Genomic DNA, 20,999 nt, shown 5'->3' with positions numbered 1-20,999 from the left:
CTTTCCCAAAGCAGCCCTAAGTGGCTTAAAATTCCAGAGCTTGCTCTATCAAGCAGCGACGTAAACATTCGCCATGTGCGAATCTGAGTCGAGTAGTGATGACGGAAATTCAAGCGATTTTTTTGGCTTAAAAGACTCAGACTGGGACTCGAAACTTCAGGAAGCGACAGACAAAGCATACCAGTTTCTAAAAGCCGACCTAGCTTTACGTGAATCTGCGACGAAGCTCATAGCCAACGACTTCGGCCCAGCGATCGAGTCCCAACCTGAACCGGCGAGTGAGAAACGGCTGCACAATTCCCGATATTCTAACCTAAAGCGAACCTCAGAAAGTAGCGCGTTCTTCGCAGAAGTCAAGCATGCAAAGCTAGAAACGAAGCAAGATGATTTCTTACCTGCCAAACATTCTGTTTTACCGGGGGGCGCCCTGGATACATCCGTCGTACTCTCTGACGAAGAGTGGAGTAACGCTGTTGAGTATAGCGCACGGACAGTGACAAGCTCTTTTCGACGCATCAAAGCGCACAACAAAGCGCTTGTGGCCACTTCTTGGGCTCCGGAGCCTTTCGGCAAGCTTCTGCTTACTGCGTCTCACGACGGCCATGTCAAGTTGTGGCAGTCCACGACCGGAAAGTGCGTTTACGACCTTCCTAGTGAGGACGGCATCAGAAGCGCCCGCTTCACGTTGTGTGGTAGGTGGTTCGTGCGGTGCGCGTGGGACCGGCAAACGATCGTCGTAGACCCGACCTCGAACGCCGTGCTGTTTTCGTGTAGGCCTTCCCAGGGCCTTCCTACGTGCGTGCGCCTGGACCCGTCAAACGAGTCGACTTTCTTTGTGGGGAGTAGGGATGTCGCAGAGCAGTGGGACATGCGCCGAAGTCCGGCAGGAATGCCCGTGCGGACGTTTTCCGTCCGCTGCGGAGAAGTGCTAGACCTGCTGCCCCTTCGTGGCGGAATAGAACTGGCCTGCAGCGGCGACCTCGTCACGAGAGATTCGTGCGAAGCCGCACTCTCTGTGTGGGACGTGGGTTCCGGCGCGCGACTGTCGGGTCAGCTGTATCAGGAGCGATACACTATTCCTTGCCTCGAGAGTCTGTCCCCGAACACCATATTGGCGCAGACCAACGGGGACTACATTGCCATGTTCCATGCCGAGCGACCCTATCGGCTCAACAAGCGGAAGCGTTTTGAAGGGCACAAAGTGTCTGGTCATCCGGTGAGGTGCACCGCGTCACCAGACGGTGCGCTGATCTGCAGCGGTGATGCAGAGGGTGTCCCGCACATCTACTCGGCTCGGCACGTGACCGCGGTGGGTGTCGTCTCGCTGATGGGGGATAACACGCCCGCTACGCATCCCGACTGGCATCCTAGTCGTCCCGGCTTGTTGTCGATCGGTTGCGCGGACGGTTACGTCCACTTGTGTCGCTAACTCCCAAATAAAAATTGAATGCCCATCAGTCACGTGGCAACCTTAAAGTTCTTTCTAAAACGTTTTTTTCTTTTTTTTACTGGTTGACGAGCAAGGGGGAAATGTGTTGTATCGTTACAATATTAACCCAATGATATAAAATTTATTCTGTCATTCACTACTTGCTTGCTGAATGCAGGCTGCGCACTCTCACTCTAGCTTCCATTCTATTGCACCGGATGCATGAAACAGACTGTAGTTTGAATTTGGTTTTGTTAGCACTCGTGATTGTTGTGGCAACAAAATTTTAGAGTGTACAGTGCTTACTCAGCAATTGAAACACGTTAATTGGACCACCTGGCAGCCTGCATTTCTGGCACCATCAGAGAGCGCTGGGTGATCATTGTGTGACCCAATGCAATCCTAATGCTTCCCTTTTCAAAAGCTCTCACTTTCATCCTATATGAAAATACATAAACTCGGCATCCCTAGTGCGAACAGGTAGCACAAAAAGTGGCGTTAACCGTGCACTCCCAGTATTGCATTTCAATCGCTGAGCACTGTACATCGTACCAAGCTATCGAATATCACCATGATTGCAGGCAGTTGCAGGCAGACCGAGGTAAACAACTCAACAGATGGCCATCGCAGATGTACTAGCTGCGTGGTGATGAACACTCAGAGCTGCAGGAAAGGCTCCATGCACTTTATTCTGGCAAATAAATAGCATAATACTAGTTTCAACACAGTTTTCTTTTTTTTTTTGCATGGTGTGGAAAGCTGTTTTTTTTTTCAGATGAGTGTCTCTGTGGTGCGTTGTACTGTACTGCCATCGCCAGCGCAGTACTGACTGGAGGACCGAGTGCAGCACAGGGAGGCCTGGGTTCCCTTGGAAGGATGAGACCGTCGCCTCTCGCGAGCACGCTCTTCGAGTACCTGCATTGCGAGGTCAGGGTTTAGCAAAGTTGAGCGAACCGGTTATGACAGGTACACACAGACCTGCCAACCTCAGAAATTGAGAAATGCAGTTGAGCTCAATTTAATGAATTAGACGACTCCCGTTAATACGACTTTTCATTTAATGTTTAAAAACATCTCTAAGGACGTACACCAGACAACAGAATGGAGGATGGGACACACACGTTTCAACGCCGTGTGTGTCCCATCCTCTATTCTGTTGTCCAGTGTACGTCTTTAGCGCTGCTTTTGCACATTATGGGAAACCACCAACTCACCCAATCTGCCATTTTTCTTGTTTTCACTTATTTCGAATGCACTGAGAAGTCCTGGTGAGAAATCACACATTGCTGTGGAAGGAAAACTCAATTATTTTGAACTCGTAAGTATTCCGCTTTGGCTAATTCGACCCCCACCAACCCGCACCAGTGCCTCCCCAGGCATGTAGTGGTTACAGTAAGCTTGAAAACACAAGAAATTCAGTTTACGGTGCTACTGCTACTCTAGCTGTGAAGCTGTTTTATGTACACTCAATTTTAAATTCACTGGCCAGTGCTCCTTCTGCCTGTGAAGCAATCTGTTACCACTTATTTTGCGTTGTGTGACATGCTATGCCAGCGTTTAAACATGTCGGCACTCTTCGCCTCAGGTCGGTTCAGTCGTGCTTGAAGCACGAAATGCTAAGGCTCGAAATGAGCTGCCTACCTGCCAGTAGTGCCTGGTATGAGGCAAAGAATGCTTTGCATTAAAAGACAAGGCTGGTCAATTTTATGTCATTCTTGTCAGCTGCCATGCACGCTAGCCAATGCAGCTATGGGCGGAGCACTGCTCTGACGAAGAGCCAAAAAGGAATGGCTTTAGCGCAGAATCATTCCATTGTCCCGGCCCGGAAGAAGCGATGGCACACCTTGGCCATGACGGCTGCACTGATGTAGTCGGGCAGGGGGCCGTTGCCCTCCTGCTGCTGTGGGGGTGTCGTCTCCTCGGGTGACACCGAGTACACCATGGCGGTTGGTGGGAATGTGGGCATAGGCACCCGGATCACCCGCGCCTCCGGTGGAGTTCGCTGTGCCCGGCTACCCAAGTGGCTTCGAACTTTCTCCTGAAGCTCATTAGGAAGCTGTCATACACAGGAAAGCACGCAATTAGACTGTCAGCGAGGCTTGCAGGGAAGCCTCCCTGCTCCACTGTAGTGTTGTAAGACAGTGACCGGTGTACAGGCAAAAACACCAGTTGAAAAAAATGAATGGGAAGAACAGGACTGTTTAATGCGCAAACTTGTGCCCCAGAAGCAAACTAACAATTAACCCTTTCGCTGTCACGGACGTACCGGTACGTCATCGCGCTTCCCCCCCACAGTGTCGCTGACGTACCGGTACATTCTCTATCGTGCGTTCAAAATTTCGTGCCTGAGCGCAAAGCTGGCGCTCCTGGATTGGCCACGCCATCTGTTGACTCTTTCTACAAGATCGTATATTCGCCTCGACCTGTGTTGGTCCACATATTGAAGAGTACAGTGCGACTGCCACTCCCCACTTTCTCTTTGCCGAATGGCACGGTGGCTCCGCGTTCGCTGGATCATGCGTCGTGCGCGTGTGGTTATGGGTTCAAGGGTTGTTCTGCCATCTCCGCTGGTTTGAAGGTTTTTATTTTTCTTCTGTTGGTGTGCCTGCTACGGCGCGTCAAGTTCAGGCGCACATGCCGTTGCCTCTCCGAAAAGGGTGACTCGATTGCTGCTTTTGCTCTCTCGCTGCACCCTCGCTTCCGACTTGCAGCAGTAAACGTAAAGCCCTTCGAACTTTGTTTAGCCTTTTCCCATCTCCCTCTGTCTTCTTGATCACGCAATGTCCCATTTATCTCCGTTGCGCGGGCGACTGAAAGCGCATCCTCCCTGCGCACGGTTACTTTCGGATGGCTCAGCGCGCAAGACCTTCGTCTGCTCATTGGAGCGGTGGCTCAATTCCGTTTCAGAATACGAGCCGAGCTCGGATTCGGACTCGGACAGAGTCGCATGCGAGGAAGAGGGTTCCGCATCGTCAGATTCGGATGTTGAACGGATTTTATAGTCAGGCTGATGATGATGATGATGTTTACTAACAACAGCTGCAGAACACTGAAATGTGCATATTGCATTGACTATGTTATTTGTATACCAATCATAACCAAAATAAATTGCTATGTTCATTCCCTGTTATGCTCGTTCCCTGAAACCAAGCCGACACTGGGGGTGCGTCACGGCCAGAAAGGTCCGACAGCGAAAGGGTTAAGCGGCAATGATAGTGTCGAGCACGATTAGTTGGTCATCAAGTTGAATCCCATTGTTCAAGTCTAACCGCTTTTTATATACGTGTGTCATCGTACATATAAGAACTGTTGATACTGCTTGTGTTTTGTACAAGCATGTACAACAGCATTTTTAAGTCTGATAATGACAGGCCCATCCCACTGTTTAGGTGACAAGAACAACTACGAGGTTCCTGAAAGAGCAAACGTGTCTTCCATGACAGAATTAACATGACAACATGGATAATTTACTGACAGCAATCACTATCAAAAAAGTAAAAATGCATACATGGCAATAGATCGTACTGCATTACATGTGCAATGCAGACAAAGCATGTAACATGACTCAGCATTTCACAGTTGAGCGCAACAAGGACTACACGTTCACACTAAGGGCCATATTAATTATCCTTTCCTTTTAGTTCTATTATTTTCTGATCATCCAACACACAACTGTGTCTCGTGCTAATGATAATGACAGCACAGCAGCTGATGGCTTAGGACAAAGAATGTGAAATGAATCGTTTCGTAATACGGCCCGTTAAGAACAAGTATGGCTGAGATGGGAGATATCGTACCGTGCTGTACTTGGAGGCTACAAAGCTGGAAGGCTTGCACTGCAATAGCTGTACAGCCACGTTGCAATCGTTCCTGTACTGTTCCTGCATGGAGATCACATGACAGCCGGTTAGTTAATCAAGTGCAACCCTCACTGTACTCACGGAGCACGCACACAGCTAGGTAAAGTTGGGATTCCAGAAATATCTGGTTGCATGATGGAGTCCCCAGGACACATTTCAAAACTTCAGTGAAATTGAACGACCATACGCAAACCTATCATGCAAAATGTTTGCAAAAAGAACATATGGCAAAAAGCAAACACATCAATGAACTGCAGAGCTTTATTTATGTAGAGGCTGACATTTATGCAGTGGGAGCTGGCGATGAAGAAAGTGAAAGTGTGTAGAGAAAGAATTACGCGAAACCACTTAAATACCAATTGTCTTAAAGGACCACCTCGATAATGCAGTAATTGGCCTGAACTTTTACGACAACTTTTGTCCAAGGAATATAACGATGACAGACATGATCATGCAGGCGACAGACTCCAGAACATGTGATACAATTTTGTTGAAATCCGCATGCCTAAAAAAATTGCCCAATTTGTCTATTAAAACTTTCCTCTGAGTAGCTACTTACAATACAGTGACCAGCGTGTTTATCTTAACTTTCTAGCAACCACTGCTTCTTTGTTTTCAATAAAATTTTACAAGATCACATTTCTTGGGTCTGCATTGTTCATTAAAAGCATCTGGCACCTTCGCTTACCTGCTGTATTCACACAAAATGAAAAACTCCATCATATGTGCATTTAGCTATCGAAGAAGCAGGCTGTTACAGAGACGTGGACTGGTTTCACTGCCCACCAACACATTTCAGACAATCTCAGCAAATGACATGAATTATGAAGAAAGGAAAAAAACTAAGAGGTGACGTCACTCTTCGCGAAGCCTCCTTGTAGTGCCACCCACCTGCAGCGCCGCTGGGTTATGGAGCAACTAAACTGGCAGCTTCTCCTCCCCCTTTCTACCTGCCCTCTCTTGTTTCACAGCCAAGGGAGCCTTCTCCACTGCGCTGTATTCTATCTCTGGCATAGCTGTTTGCAAGTGCTGCTGCGTAACCAAGCAACACCTGCAGTACTTTTGCAGCCTTCCTCGCCGTAAGAGTGCGGCATGCGTGTGCTGCAGGTCTGTTATTGTACGTGTGGACACTGCAATACGCAGAGTGCAAGTACGAACGTACACATCCATTAAACACTGCAATGTGTGCATATCACTGCCACGCCAGTTTGAAGACGACGCAGTGGGCATCAAATGCTTTTGATTAGGACAGGTACCAAACCTGCTGCACCATTGCAGCACGTGCCATGATTTCCAAAGCTCATCTCTTCAGCACACAATGACCACGACTACGCACAAGCAGCTAGGTAAATGTATGCTTCCTACATTTCACTACATGCAGAGTGCAAGGCACTTGCCAACTTTATTTCGGGAGCTCTCAAGCTGCCCGCCACAATATCAGCTGCAGAGAGCAACCAGTGCATAACCAGAACGTCTACAGTGCTCTTAGCAACGGTTGCTATTTGCCACATAAACAGCTGAGCCTAAAATTCATGACACTTCTGCCACACGTTTTGAAATGCATTGAGATTGTTAGGGCGTCTCCTCAATCATTTCCTTCCTCCATACATGGAGCAAAAGACACAATCTCATAGCAAAATGCGAGTTAAAATGGAACCACAGTGGGCACTAAATCTTCTTTACAAGTTATTAGAAATAAAGACATATGCCAGTCTATTTTTACTGTCTTTTGCCTTGTACATGTGATTTCCAAAGATGGTAATTACAGCTGAAATAGTCCACGATTTGAGGACACTGGGCACAAACTGCACCTTACTCACATTCTCCTCACGCAGTTGTGCCAGAGCCAGCTGTGCGTCGACAAGTCGTGCGGTCAGCTCCTGGAGGTCGCGGCTAAGCGCATTCTTTTCCGTCTCGCAGCGGTCAACCACCCGTAACAGCTTGTCCTCCAGGCCCTGATTCACCTGGAAGCCCATGGGTCGGCATAATAAGCAAGTACTCACTCATACTTATTCACCAATATTTTTGTAGGATATGTACTCACTCACACTTGCATGCACTCGCGTTTACAGCTTCTTCGATTCACACTTACCGGCATCCATTTACACTCACGTGAACTTCTGCACACCGGCACTCACCAACATACTTATGTCCAATCACACTTTGCTGACAGTCACTCACATTAACCAGCACTCACTCCCATTCATACCTGTGTCCTCTATCTGACTAATGCTGTATCTCACAATTGTGAATGCGTGTGCAGTGAGTATGAGTCAGTGTACTCGTGAGTGAGTATGCTGACCTATGCCTGAGAGAGGCAATGTACACAGGCATGTAGAATCTAGTGGGACGTTAGGACCCCTCAACTTCAGTGGCTTGAGCTGCCAAGTTGTGTTCTACTGGCAAGCTTTGAAGTTTCATTCTGTTGGCCCATGTTTAGCTGAGATGTTCTTTCAACTTAGGTTTCATCCAGGCTTACCGATTGAGCTTAGTGAGACATGAAAATTTTTAGACATGCCCACTCACAGCTCAAGAAAATTAATTTGAGGGAACAATATGCAATGATACAAGAAGGAGCGCAGGAGCATTTCACAATGCTGAACCAACATGCCAAATTATCTGTCCCAAGAGACTAGTTCTCTCAAAGCTCATGAATAACATCAAGAGATGACGCATTTGGCATCAATGCGTTTCAGCGCCATCTCTGATTCTAGGGCCTTCGTCTGTAATTTTCCGACACATTTACAGTCGACTTCCGTTAATTCGACCCTGACAGGATAAATGAAAGTGATCGAATTATCCGGCGCGCAGAATTAAACAATACGCAGAAAAAACGTCGAAACATACCATAGTATTTGCCTGATTCTAACACACTCACAAATCAAACGCGCATTCGCTTTCTATGCGCCTGAAGCAGAAAACTAATACAGAGAAAACATTAAAGCTCTTAAGCAAACTAGAGAGCTAAAGTGCACCCAATCTCTTAGCAGGAAAAATGGGCAAGGTTCTAATTTGTATTGCACAGTGGCGCCCGGTTTTTTAAAGTCAGCTTCGCCGCAATACAGCAATGTGATGCGGTAAAGCATACTAACGCCGTGAACGCAGTTTTTAGTCCAATTTTCTTTAGTCCAATTCTAAAGGCCACACTTTAGAATTGGAAAAACAGCGTAATCAGACATTGTGTGCTTGTGTTATTGCTTGAAAATCTTGCTAGCTAGGGCAGGCCGAAAATAGGCGTTTTCGATGGGAGATGACATGTGTTCAATGCATTCACGGTTCCCTAAGCTCTAAGCTCTGCCGAGACGCTGCCAGTAAAGGGATCCAAAGTGGGGTCAGACACATACTTGTTGACTGGTCAAGTTTTAATTATCTGGCGCGGGCCAATTTTAAGACCGAAGTAACTATTGGGCCCATAGAAATGCATGGCCACTGGCCAAGACATTTGGTTGGGATCAAATTAACAGACGTACACTGTACAAGTTTGTTTGTATCACAACACAATACGAGAAGAAAGGGGGTTAACCGAGAGGCCAGATTTGGTGTCAATGTTTGTTGGCTTCTTATAACACAATACAAGGCATCCTTAATTCTGTTGTAGTGTGGCAATGAGGAAGCACTAAGGGATGCATGGAAGTGTTTACTGCAATTGTGTACCCACCTGCTTCTGCCTAAACATAGAGGGTCTAATTTTTCATTCAACGATTCTGCAAGGTTATGACACAATGGAGATAGGTTACATTTGTCATGCAAGAAGGGAATGTCAGCCTCTGAAGGTAACTAACACGAACAGTTCAGTCAAGAGTTCAACGAAGCACCGTCACGGTAAGTTATGATTATACTAAAGGGAGTAAGTAGATTGCTGGCGGATATTGAAAACAAACACCTACACAGATCCCTTCTCCACAAGCTGCCAGCTTTCACACAATCCACTTCATTGTCCTATCATCTAATGACAAAGGAAGTAGCAGTGGAACAAAGGGTATTGTCTGCTTCTGCTTTGCAGATGTTGCAAGGATCCTCACAATTCTATTGGATCAACCTTTTGTTATAACTCCACAACATTCTTGCTTCTGTCCTTACAAACGACTACAAGTGGAAGCATTATAGAGGCCTTGCAATGAAGCATTATGAAGACCTTGCAAGTGGTTTACGGTGGTAATACGGTGTGTTACCATTCCAACATGTTTTGCTGGAATGTAACGAAGATGCTCTTGCAATAATTATGATATTTCATACGACAAAAGGAGCGCTCTTTAAAACACTTTTATATTGATAAGGTGGTACACCTTATTTTCAGTCAGGAACTTGAAAGGGGCGATGACACCAAATTTTCAAGCTTTAATTATGCATTGCATGCTAAATGATACATGTCCCACAGCAAGCTGGCAAAATTTGGCTGTAATCGTAACAGTAGAAAATTTACATTTGCATATTTTTCACAGTTTAACTGCACAGCAGCCTGGCTACACCAACGGATGATCATATGAACCACGTTCTGCATAGTAAATGCGCATGGTATGCACATTGTTTTGTTTTCGCATGTGCAACTCGGTGGTCAGCACAAGATAGTTTCTGCAGGCATTCTCTGGTATATGTCGTTTTTCTCATGCGAATGAAAGAGTTGTGAGCGCAAGGAACGGCAATGCCGTAGCCACACCACTAAGTGTCAGAGTGAATACAACAAGGAAAGAATGGCACAGTGTGCACATGGTTTTTGAAGCAGACAGCACAACAATAGCCCCACACTTTTTGACGTCACACAAGCCAGTCGCTGTCAGTGGCAAAGGCAGAGATTTCAATTTGAAATTTCAGTGCGGAATGTTTGCTGAGGGTCCTTTTTTTTTGTGTGTGTGTGTGTGTATATATGTGCACACAATCACACTGGCCACTTTACACTCAGTTACAATGATAAAACATATTCGCCCTGCCCCCTCTAAAAAGATTAACTGCTCAGTAATATTCAGTCATTCATCAAGAGTGTGTCAATATTAGGGAGCCTATATGTGAACTAAATGTCTTGATTTGGGCAAAGCAATTTATCATTTTGGTGACTTACACCATGTCTCCATCTCATTAAAACAATGCACAGTGCTGTAGTATCAAACTTCTCCCCTTTAACAAACTCAACATTCTAGATGTATATGGAGGCAAACGGGTTTCTTTTGCTTTTTCCACTGCTCTCATTGTCATGACGCACCAGATGTTGCTTCTCATTTATGAGCTCCTCAGTTGACTGGATGTTCATTTGAGAATGGCATTATATGCATTTAAATATGCCCATAAATAAGCCACTTAAAAATCTCAAGAAGCATCACTTCTGCCAAGAGGACTTTACATAAACTTCATATTTCACGGTGTTTATAAATCACTACAGTAGCCTTCCATTATTTCAACCCTGATGGAATCGACTAAATTGATCGAATTATCCAGCTGGTAAAATTAAACAAGATGTAGAAAAAATGCCAAAACACACCACCATTTGGCAATACTTGCCCGAGTCTAACACAACCTTCAATCAAAAGCATGGCCACTGCATCGAAAGTGGAAAATTAATGTATAGATGACATTAACTTTCCTAAACAAAGTACTAGGAATCTAACATGCAGCCGGTTATTCAACAACAAAAATGGGCAAGGGGTGAATATTTCTGGCACAATGACGGCTGCATTTCTAAGATTTCGCCACATGTTTTTAGTTAGCTTTGCCGCACTACGTTAGTGTTACGCAGTAAAGCATACAAATGCCTCAAAGGAGGCTTTGTTTTTATATCTGACTGGCATCTCGCAAGAAATTTTTGGTCTAATTCTCCTGAAAAAGAAAAAGGTGTGCGCCAGGTTCGGGTAAACACCATTATCAGACATTACCAGTGACAATTATTGCTCTGAAATCCTTCTAAGGCAAATGGTAAATAGGTGTTTTTAACGGGAGATGACATGTGTTCAACGGATTCACAGTTCTCTAATCTCCGTCAAGACAGAAGCTGTCATTAAAGGCCCCCTCACCAGGTTTGGCCATTCTAAATTGACAAGCGCAGTGCATACAATGCGCGCTAATGATCATGCCTGCAAAGTGTATTACACCACCTCACGCCACAGAAAGAGCTTAAATTTCAAACCAGAAGGTGTTTGCCCTTCTTGTCGCGGGTGCTGTGTTCCCTGCCGAAGAGTTGACATATATAGCGCAAGTGTGCTTATGTACATGGTAGTGCTATGATGCCCCCCACAGTGACATGTGACTTCGAAAATTATTCAAGGCAACATCAGTCATTTGTTTAATTTGTTGCTTCAATAGGTGAATTAAAGTTTAGAGAAATAATAAAACGTACAGACCAAATGTCTGAGTGTCATTGTTTTACTTGGTACCACAGCAAGAGAGATGTACTTCCTTTTCATCTGCTTGTTCCCATGTTGTCCAGTCCCACGCACAGAGAACGAAACTGTCATATTCTACAGTGTACCAGTGTGCGATCTTGTTGTGATCCACGTGCATATGCCTCAGTATTCATGTAGCACTGAATTATACCACTAGTGAGGTGTTCTTGTGCACAGCGTGCAAAATTGTGCGCTGCGCAAAATGAGACAAACGCAACAGCTCGTACACGAGATCATCAGTGGAAGTTGCGCTGCATAGCAAGAAAGTGAAAAAAAAAAAACGTAATTAAGGCAGTGCCGGTGACGTACACATCACGCGATCCTATGGTCCCGCATTCTCCCAATCCCGCATTCTCCCGTACGGGAGAATGCAGGGAAGGAATGTCGCTTGCAGAGGCTAGGCGGGGGCAAGTGGCAAGAGTGTCTATTTTAGCAATGATGTTCACCTCCTGAAATCTTGGGTTTGCTGCACTGAAATATTTCTGTCTCCCCTATTAATGAACCAATTTGGAAAATTCTTGCAGTAGAACTATAGGGCACGTAACAACTTCCAGAATGTAACCGAAATTTTCTATGTGGCCTGGTAATGGCCCTTTAAAGGGGCCGCTATTTGGGTCAACATAGGGGTCAGGTGCGTTGCATGCTGACTGGTCATGTTCGCATTATATGGCTAAAGTCAAGGATCGAAATGAGAAAAGTTTGGGCCCATAGACATGCATGAGTGGTGGTCGGGACCTTCAGTCGGGATTGAATTAATGGTTTTCGATTCGAGATTTCGAGGACGTTTTACTCGAATATACGTATTCTATTAGACTAAAGGATTTCACCATGCGAACACTTCTACTAACTTGCTACAGCAGAAAGTCATTGATACGGTTCTGCATAATACATATTTTGGGATATACGCTTCTTTTCTTCCTGGCCAACGTCCCTATAAGAGCAATCTATTTTCTTACGATTAGTGCTATCGCGTTTTCACCTGAAACAGGATAATACGACAGCAAAGTGGGCTTTCGCTGGCATTTCTAAAATGCATAGTTTTATATTTCAGTGTACTAGCTTGTACACTGAAAACCATTTGTTAAACCCCAGCAACAATGGAGGAAAAATGCATGTCACTCAGTTGAGTGAGGAAATGGCAGCTTATTTTTTCAACTTCCAGAAGAACTTTTTGTGGACATTGAAAAGAAGAAAGTTCAGCGCAAACTGACAATCTCTTTCATTGCTGCTGAATTACAATGAGTTGGCTGTGGTTCATGTGGCATCTAGTGATGCTGCTCCGCATGACGTGTTATGTGGAGCAGTATCACTCGACGCCACGCAATCCTTTGCTATCGAGTTGGTCGTCGAGTGCGCCTGTCTTTATATATTTTGGAGCTCGCAGTAGATAATGCCATTTTCATACGAAAAGTTTGTTTTACAGTTCCTGTGAAGGTCACATCAAAGAGATTCCACTGTATACTGTGTCACTTGCAGAAAAAACACAAATACACTGAAACGAACAGGACATGTGACGAACAGATGAAGGAGCGCTTGCGCCCACCTTCTGAAGCTTACGGTATCCATCCTGAAGCCGCTGCCATCTGTCCTGGCAGGTTTCCTGGCGACAGGGGGCGTTGGGGGGCTCTGGAGGCCTGCCCTGCGGGGGACCCTCCAAAACCTGCATCAATCATAGAAAAGATTTTAAAAAGAGAACTAAATTAAACAGGCCAATGCCATGAAAGTCACACTATAGACGACACATCAAGAAACCAACCGCATTTTTTTTTTCAGCGCAAGCTAATGCCGGCTATGCACCCAACATGCGAACGGCTTATGCCAGAACCATGGCACTCAAGTTCCTGCATCCACACTGCCATGCTTAAAGGAACACTAAAGAGGCAATTAAGCTGAGCTATAATAGTAGATCACATTTCTACATTATAACAAAAAGCCACCTTTACATGAAAAGCCAGAGAAGATGAAGAAAATGAAAGAGAGGTGGCGACAACACCTTGAAGTTGCCACACCAGTGCACCGTCACAATGTAAATCTTGACGGAATCTGCTCAGCCCTAGTTAACTCTGGTGTTTCGAAAACTAACTACAAGGTGTTCTAAATGAGCCAAAGATGGAATCAACAAGTTTCAAGAACTTCTATAGAGTCACAATGGCCCCAATAAGGAAAAAAGGACTTTGGAATATCTCACATCATACTGATATAAGGGCCTTGGGATTTCGGCACAAACTTCAAGAGAACCGAACTTTGACCTTCGTTTCCTCTTCCAATAATCAACCTATTATTGTGAAATTAAAGAACATAAACTTTTGAAAGAATGCTTTTTAAACCTGAACACCTTTATGAACAAGACAAGCTTCAGTGAGCTGCTGGAACTAGCCATATTGAGGGCTTTATTAAAGGTCTTTAACCTAACAAAGCCTGTTGGTGTAAGTGTTCTGAATGTCTTCATGATACTGATTTTGTATGTAGATCTCAACATCACCACGTCACAGAGATAAATGCCTGCCATTGCCTAAAATGGCAGACATATGACCAACAAGTTCAAGCAGGCACTCAGATTTCCTAGTTGTCCTTAGCTAGTTCTCACTGTAGTAGAGACGCTGACTAAACTGCACATTATTCTGGCTAATTACGCAAGTGACCTTGGCAGAGTGAATGGCAAGCTTCTTTTTCTGCCCATACATATCTGCACACTAGCAAAGCCATAGTCGGCTAAAGTGTTCTCTATGCCTCGACCTAACTTGCATTTGCACAATCGTGCAGTTTTCTTTGTAGGCCCTTCATTAAACACTATCCCCATGACACGCATATTTTAACTCAGCAAAATACTTTGCATTTTCATGTTGATATATGTAACTGTCATGTTTGGCATTTGACTAATTTCTGCCTTCATGTAATACATCTTGTCATTATCATCATGTTGTGATTGTGTTACATTCTCTTGTAATGCACTTCCAATTTATCCTGTTCCTTTTCTGTTCTACTTCTTTTGTTTTTCACTGCACCATAACCAAGGCTTCAGATGTTCATGGGCACTTTCAGAAATGAATGAATGAACCAATCAATCAATCAATGGCATTCTTGCTTAAAACACAAAAGAGGCGATATGAATGCTATAGTCAGTAAATAAGAACCAGTTAGAAGCTATCTGTAAGCATTTGTGTGTGCAGAATAAGTAAATGGACTAACGTAAGTGCACACAATATGCTAGTATGACCCAACATTGAGGACCAGATGGCTCATAACAAAAAGTGAGCAAAAGAATAAGATATGCTCGACATTTATGAACAATAGCGTTGATATAAGTGAACCTGCTCATGAACTTTGAAGGCTAAAGCAGGCTTATGACGTACCTTTCAATTCTAAAAGCCAGTGATGAAATAAAATGTCAGCCACTGAAACCTTCAAGATGCAGCTGCAAAAGTTTTGTGGACAACTTGTGGCAGATTGAGACTACTTTAAGCATCACCTGCAATGAAATGTCGTTTTTGGCTATATTGGTTATAAATTAGTTGTGTGCACTACTGAAGCAATCTCCACAGAGCCGCATGGCCAGTATTGTCTAATTTTCTGATAACAACCTTTAAACAGCACCTGGTAGAGAACACATGCACCTGGTGGTTGGTGGATGCGACACAAATACCAGCACACAGCTGCAAGTTGTTTCAAGCAGTACTCTAGAGGCACCTGCTATAGCTCTGGTTGTATCCCGAAGGACCTTGAATCAAGTTCTCAGGACATGATGTGTGGATTTTCCAGATGTAGTTTGGGGTAAGACAAGGGACCGAAATTCTGTTCACCACAAGGTGTTTGCAAGCCACCTGAGGACAATCTAGTGTTGCCAGCGGAAAGCAATTGTCACATTACCTGTGTCTCCATACGCACAATGTGACAGTCGCGCTCCAGGAGCTGTCGCTTCAGAGCCTCGATTTCCTGGTGGAGGTGCAGGCTGTTGCTGCCGCTCACGCAGCTTTCACACACACAGCCGCACTCCTGCAAGCACCAGACACAACCGGAAGACAGAATCACTTTTTCATCCAGTAAAAAAGTATGCAAAGCAATCGGTGAAGTTCAAACCAGACCAAGCAGCTCACAGCTCCCTCATGTAATGTAAATTCATGTCACACAGAACAAAAAGGACAGGAAGGAAGTCGGGTGTAGCTATAAGCTGTGGCTTGGCATGCCAGGAAGCAATGCAGTGACACACTACCTTTACCGAATTTCATGAAAGTGCATCCTAGAACTACAAATTGCAATAGTTTTGCATGGCCTCCGAGATTGTAGTGCGCTGTTGCCAGCACAATGCACAGTGCAATATGACCATAGAGGTAATGGGTTTTGCATACAGCGGTTATTTCATGCCATCAGAGAAGAGATGTGAAATGCATCATTTACCAGCTGAAATGCATGGTAAAAGCAAACCTTGTGGTGTGTATTGGCGTGAAAGAGGTTAGATATGGGCATAACGAAAAGTGCGAGAAGCTCCCGAAGAATGCTCATTGCATTAAAAATAAACAAGACTGCTGTGCTTGTTTCTTGTGGCTGTGCTCAAGTGTGGCAGCTGCAATGACTGCAGTAAAGGAGCGGTCCGATGTAACTGCCTCCTTCGGTACTGAAACTGAACCTGGTTAGAAACATGTATTACTAGCAATTTATTTAGGGAGCTTGTACCTTCACTTAATGCAAAAAAAAAAAAGATGACAAGCCAAAAATTTTGTGTTAGTAGAAAAATGTTTCTGTTGTGTACAAAGTGCAAGGGCATGTCAAATTCAAGATTCTTGCATTTACAACCCCAAATTCTTGCTAGTTCATATTGAGAATCATGCGACAGAGCCCAATGTGATGGTGTGCTAAATCTCGAGGGACTCCACATCCTTCTGCCACGTCAAAACATTGGAAATCTCCAGTGGCTCACATGAAAACTTGGCAAACCATAGTGTAAGCTCGTTGAAGTGTCATCATTTACAGTAACTTTGCGCTGTCACGCCAGAAGATCTGGGCAGTATTTCTCCCCATGCAAATGCCCTAATCAATGCCAATGAAAGAACTAAACATGCAGCAGCCTTCAGAACAGTGACGATAATGCGTCTGCATGCGGCAAGCAGTCGTGTAGCTTGGCCTTCAAACTTAGCAAGAATGAGGTTGTGCGGCCTTGATCCGATTGTGATAGTGCAGCTTTAATCAAGCTCTCCTGTTTGTCTCGGTGTAACATGCCACTAGTTGTGGACAAGCTCTTACCTGACAGACGCACTTCATGGTACTCATCGTTGACTACGTCATGGCTTTGGGGCGCCGTCTGCAACGCTGCCAAATGCCCGACCTTCCCTTGAATGCCTGCAGAGGCAATGAATGAAAGTTTCAGATGGGCACAGTTGCATGCACTTTCATGCACGGCTCCGGCGAATGCTTCGATCACGTTATTTACAACAATCACAACCGCAATCTCGGAAAAATGACATGCTTACCTTAGCTGCAAATGCGTTTGTGAAGGTGGGCTCTGTGTGTCAAAATACGATTGCAGCAAAGCCAAGATAAAAGGCGAAAGAAAAAAAAATACAAAAGGAGCTAGTAAACGTCTAAGCAAGAGATCAAATCCAGCGCAGCCTTGCTCCTTACGTGCTAACGACGAAGCGCAACGTCGGCTAAGAAATCGCGCAGAGCAAGACCCAAAAATTATAAGTTTCATGTGTAAATATAATGGATCCCCTACTGACGATCAACGTGAGCAGAAGCACTTGCATGACCAAAACAAAAGCCATGATCGAAAACTCACGCCTGCAAGGAGAGGCTGTGGTGCGTCCGCTTGCGGCGGTCTGGCCTCCTTCAGTACAGCGTGGCAAAGCAGCTAAAAGCGCATCGTAGTAGCAGGGACGAAATGAATGCGCAAGAGGACTTCGTCACTCGGTATTCATCGGCTGCTGCCGCTGCTGCTGCCACCTCCCCATAACGTAAGGCGCGTTCTGGGACAATCCCTGCTACCGCACGTCATTAGTTTAGTTCTCAAAAGTGACGCAAACTTGCTTATGTCGCCTCCTACCAATAGCAGACCCACAGTCGCCCTATCTCTCTCGTTTATTATGTCAATAACACGACCGCAGAGATATCTAAGTTAAAGAAGCAATATATGTTATAACTACTTTTGTAATCGGTTTAAGTTTAGTCTTTTTTTATTATTTTGCACATGCTTTGTGCATTTAGGTTTCTACTTATTTAGTAAGCGGTTTTAGCAGTACGCCAAGATGTTGCTTTTGTATGTTTGTTTGGCCTAAATTTTGATTTTTGAACATTTGAACACTTTGCGCCGATTTCGAATGCTTCAGACTTGCTTCAGAAAAATCACGGTTATCATATGTCCAGTTAGTTCACTTTATTTTGGCGCTAGAGGCGCTAGTGACCGCATCATACATATATATATATATATATATATATATATATATATATATATATATATATATATATATATATATGACACTGGAGTAATAACTTTTGTGGTGCTTCAATGCTTCCTGTAACTTTTAACACCCGTCCGTACCGGACTAAACCAGGACTAACATGCGCTTACTCTGCTAAACCAGTGTTTACACTGTCCGCGGCGTAGTCGTGCTGTCCAGAATCTATAGAACGCGGCTTCGAATACTTCAGACTTGCATCAAGCAAATCAGTTATCATATGTCCAGGTCAGATTACCTTGTTTTGGCGCCAGGGACGCTAGTCACCACACCATATATGTTTCTAAATAAAACTAGAGTAATAACACTCGTGGAGGTTCAATGCTTCGAACAAATTACAACACCCGTCCGTATATACCAGCCTATTCTGCGCTTACTGTGCTAAACCAGTATATGTAAACTGTGCGTGGCATAGTCGTGTGGTCTAGAGTCTGTAGTAGAATGTGGCTTCGAATACTTCAAAGACTTGCTTCAAACAAACGACAGTTATCAAATGTCCAGGGTAGATCACCTTATTTTGACACCAGGGGCGCTTGTCATCTCGCCACAGAACACCTATACAAACTTAGAGAAGGGAAACTGTACCTTCCACAGTGCTACAAAAATAAGCATAGCGGTGGCGTCGTGAACTAAAGTATGCGACCACAGGTGGCGCTGTACAACAGGAAACGGAAACGGGGGTTTTGCACACGCTTTACCAGGTGTTCTGTGGGTTTACTGGGTTTCTGGCTGCTGCGCCTCGATCGTGCTCCCGCCAGTTTAGTTGCTGTGTAGCAAACGTAGCGCCTGCATATTAATAGGCGCTACGTTTGCCACACAGCAACCAAACTGGCGGGAGCACAATCGAGGCGCAGCAGAATACATGTAGCGCTGAGTCATACCGAGTTAAGGCACACTCTAAACTGACTTTTAAGGGCATCCCGAGCGGTTTTTCGTTTATTACGCCGCCGTTACCCTGAGTTAAATTGTGCCGCCGCGCTCCAGCTGTTGCATATCGTGTAGGGCTACTGACAGAATGCGGTTTCCAGGTGGCACGATGGCCTCGACTGGAATAAACGCACCCGACACCAAAGATTGAGTAAGCCTGAAAATATTTTATTTGCATTTTACAAGTACAACAAAAAGCACACGTCTACGCATCCACACAAGCGCGGTTACATAGTCAAGAAATGGCTCATTAATAAGGGTAGCACAAACGCACAAGAAAGAAGACCTGAGCTACAAAACGTACGGTCGGCTGCTAAGTATAATAATTTCCCTGTCACCGCGCGTCACTTTTATACAGCATCTTTACAGCACTACCAGGCCGGGTAGTTTGGCGGAAAGAACGCAACCGCTTATACGGCCGTGAGCTGCCTCTTCCTTACGGTGTCATAATTATCCTAATCTCCGCATCAACGTCGTGCAAGTTCGCATACAGGTATCTGTATCTGAACCATATGTGCCAGCTTAATACACGTGTAGTGAAATTATGATAACCACTGCGTCTTATCAAACGTATTGGTTTTGCAAATGCGCATTACAGCTGACGGAACGAGATACTGTAAGTGAAGCACAAGAGAGCAAGGACAAAAGGAGGATACAACACTTGAAGAAATGAAGAATTAGTAGGCATACAGCAAACAAGCGATGACGGAGAACACAATGATGCATCGGGTGTTCTGTGAAATCGGTTTGCGTACTTGCGGTGTTATGGAGATCAACGGCATAAAAACGTACCTTCAAGCGTACTCCCTCAACCTCCGCCGCATTCATTATGATAACCAACGCCTAAACAAAATGAGGCACTATTCTTTGCCAAGAGTAGACCTTTTTACAGCAAGTCTATGTAATGGCTCGCAGACGAAACCAGCATGCTTTCGAAAACGTTTTACCGCCGTAGTATTCGAACGCCAACGGCCAGGAAACACATCGATACCAATAGGCTGTCGGCTGTCGGTGGTTAATCGAGCACAAAAACCTTGACGCTATGACTAAAAAGCAGCTTCAACAATCAAATATTTAAAAAATCAACTGCCTATTTGCCTGAGGTAAAAAAGCATCCTTAGACACCTCGATTGTTCATGTCAATGGTTTGTGTAAATTAAAAAATTCAGCATGTTCAGCGCCCCTAGCAGAGAAAGCACAAATTAAAGTAGCCGACCAAATTACAGTAGCTCCACTTGCGCGCTTACGCTGAAACGTGCCTCGATTGATTTTTCGCCCTCTGTGGCCATTTGTTGAACTTGAGAGTGTGCGGGGCCTGATCTCGCCACATATGCTTATACATAAACCTGGAGTAACAACACTCGTAGAGGTTGAATGCTTCCAACAACAACGTACCAGCCTAGCCTGCGCTTACTGCGCTAAACCGATGTCTAAACTGTGCGCGGCGTATACTCGTGCGGTCTAGTCTAAAACGTGGCTTCGAATACTTCAGACTTGCTTCAAGCAAATGACGGTTATCATATGTCCAGGGTAAATTACCTTATATTGGCGCCAAGTGTGCTAGTCACCGCACCATATATGTTTATAAATAAAACTGGAGTAATAACACTCCTGAAGCTTCAATGCTTCCAGCAACTTTCAACACTCACCTGTACCAGCCTATCCTGCGCTTACTCTGCTAAAGCAGTGTCTGAACGTAGTCTAAACTATGCGCGGCGTGGTCGTGCTGTCCAGAGTCTAGAACGTGGATTCGAATACTTCAAACGTGCTTCAAGCAATTACAGTTATTATATGTCCAGGTCAGATCACCTTATTTTGGCGCCAGGGGGGCTAGTGACCGCACCATGTATGTTTATAACTAAAACTGGAGTAATAGAACTCGTGGAGCTTTAATGCTTCAAAACAACTTACAACACCAGCCTGTGCTTACACGACCAGTGTCTAAATTGTGCGCGGCGTAGTG

The 20,999-nt window shown here is 44.8% G+C and overlaps 2 protein-coding genes across 3 annotated transcripts; one reads left to right on the top strand and one right to left on the bottom strand.

Moving 5' to 3' along the window:
• The first annotated feature begins 55 nt into the window (after positions 1 to 55).
• Positions 56 to 1,476, top strand: LOC126545038 (WD repeat-containing protein 25-like). The gene has a single exon (XM_050192665.3). The coding sequence runs from the start codon at positions 74 to 76 to the stop codon at positions 1,427 to 1,429; it is 1,356 nt and encodes a 451-aa protein (XP_050048622.1). The 5' UTR covers positions 56 to 73; the 3' UTR covers positions 1,430 to 1,476.
• A 617-nt stretch (positions 1,477 to 2,093) lies between these two features.
• Positions 2,094 to 17,621, bottom strand: LOC126545045 (uncharacterized). 2 transcript variants are annotated; one of them, XM_050192673.3, is made up of 8 exons: positions 17,434 to 17,621; positions 16,899 to 16,994; positions 15,528 to 15,653; positions 13,204 to 13,320; positions 7,110 to 7,253; positions 5,227 to 5,310; positions 3,273 to 3,485; positions 2,094 to 2,344 (listed from the first exon to the last, which is right to left on the bottom strand). In XM_050192673.3, exons 2-8 carry the CDS (start codon positions 16,923 to 16,925, stop codon positions 2,201 to 2,203), a joined length of 855 nt encoding a protein of 284 aa, XP_050048630.1. In that variant the 5' UTR covers positions 16,926 to 16,994; positions 17,434 to 17,621; the 3' UTR covers positions 2,094 to 2,200. The 2 variants fall into 2 exon arrangements, with proteins under 2 accessions (XP_050048630.1, XP_054934150.1); XM_055078175.2 differs by having other exon boundaries at positions 16,899 to 16,964.
• Between the last annotated feature and the right edge of the window lie 3,378 nt (positions 17,622 to 20,999).

This window comes from Dermacentor andersoni, chromosome 10 (assembly GCF_023375885.2).
Source record: "Dermacentor andersoni chromosome 10, qqDerAnde1_hic_scaffold, whole genome shotgun sequence".
In the NCBI taxonomy this organism is placed as follows: Eukaryota; Metazoa; Arthropoda; class Arachnida; order Ixodida; family Ixodidae; genus Dermacentor; species Dermacentor andersoni.
This window is presented reverse-complemented; position numbering and strand designations above follow the sequence as displayed.

Coding starts and splice junctions, on each gene's coding strand:
- LOC126545045 (XM_050192673.3), bottom strand. CDS start 16,925: ATGAGTACCATGAAGTGCGTCTGTCAG. Junction 3,486..5,226: donor TAGCCTCCAAGTACAGCACG/GTACGATATCTC, acceptor TGTGTATGACAG/CTTCCTAATGAGCTTCAGGA. Junction 2,345..3,272: donor GTGCAGCCGTCATGGCCAAG/GTGTGCCATCGC, acceptor CTCGCAATGCAG/GTACTCGAAGAGCGTGCTCG.
- LOC126545038 (XM_050192665.3), top strand. CDS start 74: ATGTGCGAATCTGAGTCGAGTAGTGATGACGGAAATTCAAGCGATTTT.